The sequence below is a fragment of the Mesocricetus auratus genome, unplaced genomic scaffold (genome assembly GCF_017639785.1).
Source record: "Mesocricetus auratus isolate SY011 unplaced genomic scaffold, BCM_Maur_2.0 Super-Scaffold_100006, whole genome shotgun sequence".
Classification (NCBI taxonomy): domain Eukaryota; kingdom Metazoa; phylum Chordata; class Mammalia; order Rodentia; family Cricetidae; genus Mesocricetus; species Mesocricetus auratus.
Window position 1 is genome coordinate 32138465 of NW_024429190.1, and position 9859 is coordinate 32148323.

The 9859-nt window shown below is 45.5% G+C and overlaps 1 protein-coding gene across 1 annotated transcript in view; it reads right to left on the minus strand.

The window, feature by feature from the left end:
• Window positions 1–8927, minus strand: part of Ccdc149 (coiled-coil domain containing 149) — a 92082-nt gene extending 83155 nt beyond the window's left edge. The window contains exon 1 of the mRNA XM_040747071.1: window positions 8492–8927. Coding sequence (XP_040603005.1) covers window positions 8492–8539 — 48 coding nt within the window. The 5' untranslated portion in view covers window positions 8540–8927. The remainder of the gene's footprint in view (window positions 1–8491) is intronic.
• Window positions 8928–9859: the final 932 nt, after the last annotated feature.

A 9859-nucleotide genomic window follows, 5' to 3' on the forward strand; every position in this document is an offset into this window, starting at 1 on the left:
GCTAGGAACACCCAGGTCACAAAGTGATGGCCCTTTCCATTTTAAACTCCTTGCCCTCATGATGTCAAGGCATAAACGTCTCCCTCCACCAAGACCTCCCAAAGATAAAGTATATCCTACATCAAGGGTAGGGCAGAGTCAGAGTGTGAAGGAGGACTTGGTCTTTAGAAGGAATGCTGAGCCTAGTCTGGTGAGTGTTGGGGGAGAGGAAGTGAGGGCTGGAGAGGAAATGTCCATGTCTAATTTAGATACCAACCCGCTGGGTTGAAGAATGACAAAGATACAGAGTAAGGGTGTCAATCACAATGTCTATCTTGAATATCCACTGTCTCCTCTTCAAAAGAACATATATTTACTGTAGTATTTACATGTAATTTACATAGGGAAAGCCATCTTTGTAAAGTTTGAAGTTCTGTAAACTTTAATAAACGTATAGTTATCCCCATAATGGAGAATGACGATATGTCCATCAAATGGGAAAGTTGCCCCATGTCCCTCTTTCCCAACACTGCAATGCCCTAACAAACAGGTTTTCAATCCCTTCCCTTTCTCAAAGATTTCTTTATTCTTTAGTCTCTAGATATACCCAACTTATATTTGGGAAGATTTGACTAAAAGGTAGAGAGTATACAGACATTCTCAAAGATTTCTTTATTCTTTGGTCTCAGTAATAACCATCACTAGGTGAATATTAATGTCCCGACCATCAACTGCACACACTAAAGTGTGGTATTTTATGTACATCAACTAAACCTTAGTAAAGGCTAGAGAAATGGCTCAGTGGATAAGAGCACTTGTTGCACAAGCATGAGGACCTGAGTTCAAATCCTCAGTACCCAAACAAATAAGCAGCTGTTGGCATGGCACATACATGTAAACCCAGGACTAACCCCAGCAAATGTGGGGAGGAGCCAGGAAGATCTCTGGGGCTTTCTGGCTACCAGTCTAGTTCTAGGGTCAATAAGAGACTCTGTCTCGGGGAACTGTGGCAGAAAGTGATGGAGCAGGACATTGGATATTGCCCACTGACCTCTGTGCAGACACACACACTAACACACAGACATATACACAGAAACACTCACAGACACTGACACAGACACTGACACAGACACACACAGAAACAGAGAGAGAGAAACACACATAGACAAACAGAAACACACATAGACACACAGACACATACACTTTCAGAAGTGACTACCGCGGTCTGTTCCTTCCAGCAATGGAGACTTCGGGTGGCTCTGCACCCTGTCAGTTCTTTATTAGTTTGTTTTCCGTTTTTCCATTCTAATAGGAGTGTTGTGGTTTCTCCCTGTGGTTCCAATTTCCATTTCCCTAGTGACTGATGATGCTGAACATCTGTGCAGGTGCTTACTTGTCGTCCCTATCTCGTCTTCAGAGCAGCATGCCCTTAACTTTGCCCATTTGGAAAATTAGATTGCTTATTTTCTTATTTAGTTATAAGAATCATTTATATATTCAAGATATGAGATATATATTCTGCACATACCTTCTCCTAACCCATGGCTTGTTTTGCATTTACCAAACAAGTTTTTCAAAGACAGATAGTTTTTAATTTTAATAAAATTCAATTTATCTGCCTCTTTCTTTGATGATTTTTCTTTCCACGTCTGTATACTTTCTACCTTTTAGTTGAATCTTCCCAAATATAAGTTGGGTTTATCTAGATAAAGATTATTTTTTCTTCTATCCTTTCAGTCAGTAGTAACAATGCTCAAACCAAAGGTTTATGACCAGAAGTAATGCAAAAAGCTTTCCATCCATCCCTCAGTCAATAAAAGACCCATACTCTTGACTCCCGCTGCCCTTCCCCTCATTCTCCTTCCCATGGGCTGGGATATGACGGTAGCTGCATCTGGTTTCAACTACCCAGATGATGACCATTCTTTAAATCATGGTAGAACTACAAGATGGAAGACACCTGAGTTCCAAACTGATTCACAGATCAAAGTATAGGCCCACCTGGGCTGCAGTCTTATAACATGAAAGACACGTTGATGTATATCTTATTTAAAATACCACATTCAGAAAGTAGGTATCTTGGATTTTAGCAGATACATCTATTTTTCTTAGAAAAAGTGAAGCTGCATAGACCCAAGTTTTGTGTTCACCAAAACTGGAGTATGTTTTATCTTCACAGCACTTAAGGGAACCAAGCTAGTGGTGCCCACCTTTAATCCCAGCACTCAGGAAGCAAAGGCAAGTGGATCTCTGTAAATTTAAGGTCAGTCTGGTGTACATAGAGAGCTTCAGCATAGCTTCAAAAAAATGAGTTTTTTTTTTTTTTTGTTACCTCAAGGGTGAGGGAAAAGAAAGCAAGGGGTTCACAGGAGTTGCTCTTCCTTTCTTTGGAGAGTTCCCTGTAGGGGGCCATAAAATTGGCTTTGTTTCGTCTTAAGGTCAGAGAGTTCAAAACTATCCTTACTCTTCCAGGGTTAAAGTCATAAGACTTAAAGGACTAAGGTATGGCTACTGTAGGATGTTTGGTCTTATCTAAATAACAAGAGACTTGGTCTAAGGTGTGGAGACTCCTAACCCTCAAGGTCAGATAACAAGAGATTTAGTCTACTGAATGTTTAGAAAATTAAGGAATTAAGTCTATTTATTCCTTGTATCTTGATAGAGAAGTCTCTTGCCCTTCCCCCCTTTTTGGTTTGGGTATATTAGAATGTTGAAGAATAAACTTAGTGTGTCCAGTATTCACTGGATTGCCCTCCTGACTCTATTCTGTGTCTGTCTTTTTCCTTAGTATCTTTACCTGTCGTTTCTCAAATACACTCCCCCTCTCAGGTATGAACCAGGCAAGTTGGCTGGATCTGACTAAGGCCCCCTAAAGACGGGTTCCTACAGTTCCCCAGTTTATTTGGGGATCTTTTTGACCCCTATTCTCAGTCCATGAAGCCTTAGCAGACCTAAGCACACAAATCCAGGCCTACAACCACCAGGTCACTACATTGTTGAGCAATCCCTGCATGACAAGATGTTTTAAAGCCAGGCACTATAGTTTATATCTATAAGTCCAACATGGCAGGGGATGGGGGGGGGTGTCAGGCAAGAGGATCACCATGAGTTCAAGACCAACCTGGGCATAGTGACCCAAAGATCAGCCTATGCTGCAGGGTGGGACTTTGTCTAATAAAATGAAATAAGAGTTTGGAGTGTCCTGGGGTTTTATGGGACATTAGACCACAGGTTTTGATGTCCTCTCTGGACTTGAACTTGAGGTGATGGGAGGCTGGCTAAATCCAGGAAACAATCAGGCCTAAATATGGAGGGGAAAAAATCCTTTGTGTGCCAAATCAGGAACACACACACAAAAAAAAATCCCACAGTCAGTTACTGGACATGTTAAGTAGGACTTACCACAAGACTGTCCCACACCAAGTATGGTCACAAACAGAAATCAACTCTCTCACAGTCCTGGATGATAGAAATCCAAACCCAGGTGCCATCAGGTCTGTGTTCCTGAATATATCTCTAAGGGAAGGGCCATTATGGCCTTGACTAGCTTCCAGTGCCAGTGACAAGCCTCGGTGTTCCTTCACCTGATGCTAACTCCAAATTCTCCTCTGGTCACCATTTGGCCATCTTCACCATATCCTACTTCTGTGTGTCTCTGTGTCCAAATGTCCCTCTTCTCATAAGGACACTAGGTATTGGGTTAGAGTCCATGCAGTAGTAGTAGTCCATGAAGTAGTCCCCTACATCCTGACTTTAGTACATCTGCACAGACCCTACTTCAGAATAAAGTCACATTCATAGGTATAGAGGGGTTCAGTTGGACACACATTCTGGGGGACACAATTTAATCCACAGCATTAGCCAACAAAATTCCTTCTGAGTTTAGCCATTTTAGTTCAAGGTTTTGATCCTTTACACCAAGCAAAAGGCAGAGCCAAGTATCTTAATTTCTCAGAGTCTAAGTTAACACTAAAACTAAAATGCTGGGTCTTCAGCTTAATGGGCCACAGGCCTGAACTCTAGAGACTTGGAGCTGAGAAGAGAGTTCACTGTGTATTACCACACACCCAAATTTTAAGCTGTGATTAGGCTAAGAGATGATTGTCAACTTGATTGTATTTAGAAACACTGAGAAGGTGGGTGGGAGCACTGCCGTGGGCATATCTGTGTGGGCATTTCCAGGGAAGAATGACATAAGGGAGGAGACCCACCCTGAATCTGCGCAGAACCATCCCATACCATGGGCCTGGACTGGTAAGAGGGGAAGTGGAGCAAAGATCCAGGAAGGGGCTTGAATTCTCTTCTCTCCGTTTCTTTAGCCACCAGCACGTGCACTGCTCTATTTGACCAGGTCTTCTCTGACACAGTGGACTGAGACCCCTGAAAGTGTGAGCCAGAATAAACCTTCCTCTGCTTAGTTCTGTTTGTCAAGTAATCGGTCACAGAAACCGGAAAGTGATGAATACAAGTCACAGGTCGCGTATGTGGCTGCTTTTGTGGTTTCTCTAAGGTGGAAAGCTCAGCACATGTGGCAACGAGAGGGCATCTGCACCTTCCCAGGCACTGAAAGTCCAGCTCTGAGCATCAGCCATGCCTTTTTCACACACATGGGGTGTTTAAGACAGGTCTTGAGAAAAGGCAATCACCACTGGCTACACTGAAAAATGGATAAGTCAGCCTGATATCTGTAGGCTTATTTTAAATGTAAACCATGTCCAAACTAGTGGAGAAACCCAAGTGAAAGACAGTCCCATGTTGTGGGATATTTGATCACACTGTGGACTCCGAGATTGCATCATTTACTTAAGGAACCTGCTTCTAGCTGTGGTGTGGCTCAGCCCTAGCACACGCCTGTAATCCAAGAGCTTTATGCTTGAATACTGTAAACAGGATTAAATAAAAATCAACATAGGTTGAGAGCAGAGCAAGCGACCAGTTGATAAGAAAAACCATAGAGTGGGTAGAAGTCAGGAGGACAGATAGAGAGACACACAGGAAGTAGAAGTTGGCAGGAGGACATCTGGTTGGAAGAGTTTTTGTTTCAGACAATGGTAGGAGAAAGCTCTCATTCTGGGACAACAAAGGAGGAAGCAGCTGGGTGCTTTCTTTGCGTTCTGAGCTGGCAGGTTTTCACCCCAGCATTTGGCTCTCAAGTCTTTGAAGATAAACTAGAACAATAGAGACTTAGGTAAAAACAGCAGCCTAGGGCTCCAGGTAAGAAGAGAAGTAGTGGTGGGACAGAAATTACAACTTCTGCAGAAAGAGACAGCATTTCCTTACAAAGCTCATTTAGGCCTGGTCCCTAAGTCTCTTGGTAATGCCACCAGCCATACTTCCTTGAATTCTGATTGACTAGGTAGCAGGCCCAATCCACACAGGGGAACCCTGATGGCTAAATAAGTAGCTAGGTAGTTTCCTGGGCATCTGGGATTTCAAGAAAGGCAGACTTGGGGTTGGGTCTCTCAGCACTTTCCAGCAGCAGGTGGATTTGTTTTCTGTGGCCAATGTGACAAATTTTACCAACTGGGACTTAAAACAATAACAACCTACTCTCCCAGTCAGGAAGGCCAGATGTCCCAAATCAGAGTGCCAGTGGGCACTCCTCAACTTGTAGCTGCACCCCTCTAATCTCTGGCAGTTTTCATATGCTTTTCTCTCTGTGTCTGTCTTCCTTTAGCCTTCTCCCTATGCCTCTGTGTCTTGCAAGCTCTTTTTCTCACTCCTTTCTGAAATAAAGACACTAGTCATTAGATTAAATGTTCACCATAAATTTAAGATGATTTCATTGCAAGGTTCTCAGCTTCACAGTATCTACAAAGACCTGTTGTGGGATAATCTTTTTGTGCACTGTGAAGATGCGTCTCTGCCTCAGGCACCTTCTTATTGGTTTAATAAAGAGCTGAATGGCCAGTAGTTAGGCAGGAGAGAATAGGCAGGACTTCTGGAGAGAGTGGAGAACTCGGGAAAAATCAGAGGCATGTGGAATTTCGCCAGCAAGACAAGGAGGAAATCAGACATACAGTATAGTGAGGAGGTAACGGAGCCACATGGCAGAACATAGATTAATATGAACTGGTTAATTTAAGTTATAAGAGCTAATTGGGAATAAGCCTAAGCTTAGGTCAAACATTCATAATTAGTAAGTCACCTTGTCATTATTTGGGAGCTGGCTGGATAAAGAAAGACTACAAAGACTTCCAAAAACAAATATATGAACAGGGAGCTAAAACTCAGACATATCTAGTGTTTGGGCAGCACAATTCCATCCATGGAGGTAGAGTGGAGACCTAGAAATCTGCACTTTCATGAGCATCCAAAAGGACTCTGATGGGCAGGCCTTATTTTGAGAAATCTGATCCATTTGTTGCAGATTCAAAGATGGAACAAATATGGATCCCTATCTTAGGAGACATACCTTTTATTAAGAGATGTAGACAGATTATAAAAAGCACTGCTTCATAATGCCAAGCAAGGACCCAGTACAAAACATACCTGGGTTCAAATCATGCCCCCTCCAGTTACAAGCTGTAAGACTTAGAGTATGTTCCTTGGCTTGCCTGAGCCCTGACTTCCATACTGTTTAAGAAGTGATTCCTACATATGTTGTTGTGAGATTCAGAGAGCTAAGGAAAATATGACTTCCTGTGCAATGACTGACATGAAGGGCATAGTCAAGAGACAGACCTTAGCTACTCCTAAGGCAGAAGGCAAGTTCTGCTCATGCTTACACTGCAGGTCTTTAGCATAAATCCACACAAAGTAAATTCCACTGTACTATAGCATGTGGCCTATGGTAGCTATGAATGTAGTCACAAAATTATGGACTCACTTAAAACATGAAAAGCTTTTGCAATTTTTTTTGGTAACCCAATTGTGTGATTCTTATATGTTATGTTATTAACAAGATGAAACTCAGTTGGGGTTGATGAGACAACTTTCAAAAGACCCATTTCATGAACTGTGAACTTATTCACAGATTTATCAGTTACCCTATGTATATGGAGCTCCAAGTGTAGGCATTGAAGAGCCAATTGAAAAACACAGTCCAGCTAGGTTACCATGGCCATGAAATGTAGTCAATACAAAATAAACACCAGCCATTGGGAGGCACCCTCAGGGGATTTGATTACACTTCCTTTCTTTGTTTATTGAGTGACTTTCTTTCCAGACCACACCAGTAAACCTCATGTGTCCTTTAGGGCAGGAAGGAGATTCTGAGGTGTCTTCTGAACAGGTGACCCCTGAATTCTAAGCATGGAATAGTGCGTCTAACTTCTTGTTTGTTTTTATTTGTTTGGGAGAAGAGGGTCTTATGTAGATCTTTGAACTCACTATGTAACAGAGGGTGGCCTTGGACTCCTGATCCTGCTCCCTCTACCTCTACAAAGTGCTGGGATCACAGGTGTGCATCCCTCTGGCCAGCTTCGGTGCTTGACTTCCAATAAACACTTTCAACACACATCTACTAGAACAGGGAATAGTGTACCTTCTGAGTCAGAGCCCAGCACTGAATTTCCTCCAACCTCCTTCGCCTCTATGAATAATTCTTGATGGGCCCAGAGACGGATTCTCAGTGGACCTATTCCCTGACATAAAGCCTAACAGATGGAGGAGACAGAGATAGGCTGAGACATGATGTATCATCATCCTACTGGAGGTTCATCCAGTGCTAGACCAATGCTAAACGAGCTAAACTAGGGCAGAGGCCCCAAGTGTTGGAGCTCTGCACACACTGGGCGTTAAGTGGCTAGATAACTGGAGGACCCACCCACACAGATGGTGGTGGTGAGAGGTTGCTTGTTTGGGAAAGGGAGACATCACTATCCCTCTCGTCTGGAGAAGCCAGAAGCCTGGGCCGGGAAACAAACTCAGGGTGGATTAAAGAGGAGGCGGCCTAAGAGTCTGAACGCTCACTCCTGGGAATGTTCCAGGAACTCGCTGGGGAGGGTGTGGTGTTGTCTGCTTCCACAGGTCAAATCACCTCTGCACCTGTCTCATTCCTTTGAGAAACGAACGGCTCTGCTACCTCACACACAGTAGGAGCAGGAAACAGAAGTCAAGTGAATGGAGTAAGTGAATGCATGAACCAACCGTTGCAAGGTTGCCAAACTCATCCACCCAAACCACTGTTCCAAGTCATGCCATCTGGCCCAGTCGTTACCCAAGGGCCCGGATTGTCCCCCAGGCGTCACCTTTCCAGCACCAGCAATCATCCAATCGCTTGCCTCCAAACCAGTGGTGACTAGGCAGGCAGGTGGGGCTTGTCTTTCTTCTCCCGGATCCCAGGGCTGCCTAGGCTCTCCAATCCTAGGCCAAACCCTGGCGGGCTAAGCGCCCCTCCCCAGAGCCTGGCACCAGATGGCGCGGGAGACCGCGGCGCCCCCACAGGCCCCAAAGTGCGGGCTGGACCGCGCACCTGCAGGTTCTGCGGGGGCCACCTGGTACCCGGCCTCTCCGGGGTTGCGGACCCGCTGCAGCAGCTCGGGAGGCCGACCCGGAGCCCCGGCCTCACCTCGCTCACCAGCCCCTGCCAGTCGCTCTCGGTCCGATCGCCATCCATGTCCCCTCCTGCGTGCGCGGGCCGGCTGCACAGACGCCTCCCTTCTCCTCCTCCAGCTCCTGTCGCCGCCGCCACCCTGGCCCCGCGCAGCCGGGAGAGGGCCGGGCACCACCGAGCCTCCGCGCTGCCGCCGCCGCCGCCCGCGCGGCTGCCTCCACGTCAGCCTCCGCGGAGGAAGGGGAGGAGGAGCCGGGCCCCAACCACTGCTCTGCAGCAGCCCGGGGCCGGCGCCCCGGGAAACCCAGGCCACCAGCCGAGTCTCCTAGGGAAGGGAGCTGGCCTGTGAACCTGCACACAATCCCAGACCCCATCATTCCCAGCCCTGCCGTGAGGGAGGGAGGGAGGCTGGTGAACAGGTGGGTGTCACCCTAACTCAAAGAAGCTAAACTCCCCCATCCAGCCATCCTCTGCCGGGTCAGGCCTCCATCACTGGAATCGAAGCTCCTTCAAGAAAGGGCCTTCCTTTTCACTGAGGAAGGTTTGGAACAATCTTTGCACTCAGTAGATGCTCTACATATTTTTGTTGAGCACATAAATGAACCCCTCCATGCTGTACACTGATACCTTTTTTAAGCTACCAACATTTGCTCTTTTAAAAAAAAAGTATCAGATGTCATATTCAGAACGCAAATGCAAAAATTGAAAATAAAACTTTAAATTCTGAAGAGGGCCAAAAAGCTCAATGGTGGGACTTGGGACTAGTTGAGAGTGATGTTCAAGTTTGTGCCATCCAAGGATCTATGTAGAAGAGGTGGCAGAAAGATTCTAAGGGTCAGGGACAGTGGACGACTTCAAGGAAACAGTATTTTGCAAGCCCAACAGGACTGATGTGCATATGAACTCTCAAAACCTGTACAGGCTCAAGCCAAATACCAGAGCACCAAGAAGCAAAGGGGCCACAAAGTCCCACCCCTAAACAGGAAGCTATTTGCAGTTGATGGCTACTGGGAACAGGAAAAATCCGTTTTCTTAAACAGAGTGACATTTCAATCAGACTCCAGGGCAGACCCCATGTTCAGGAGTGGTTGGCCAGCACAGATAGAACTCCGTGGGTTTCTGTTTGTCTGTTTGTTTGTTTGGTTGGTTGGTTTTTTAATGCTTTTGTTTTGTTGTTGTTGCTTTAGGAGAGAAAGAGAACATGAAGTTGGGTGAGGGGAGAAGGTCTGGGAGGATGATGGGGGATGTTTTCTGTATATATGTTTATCTTGCTGGTTGATGAATAAAACCTGGATTGGCCAGTAGGTAGGCAGGAAGTTAGGCAGAGCTACCAGATGAGAAGAATTCTGGGGAGATGGCATAGAGAGAGGTTTCAAGAGAGAC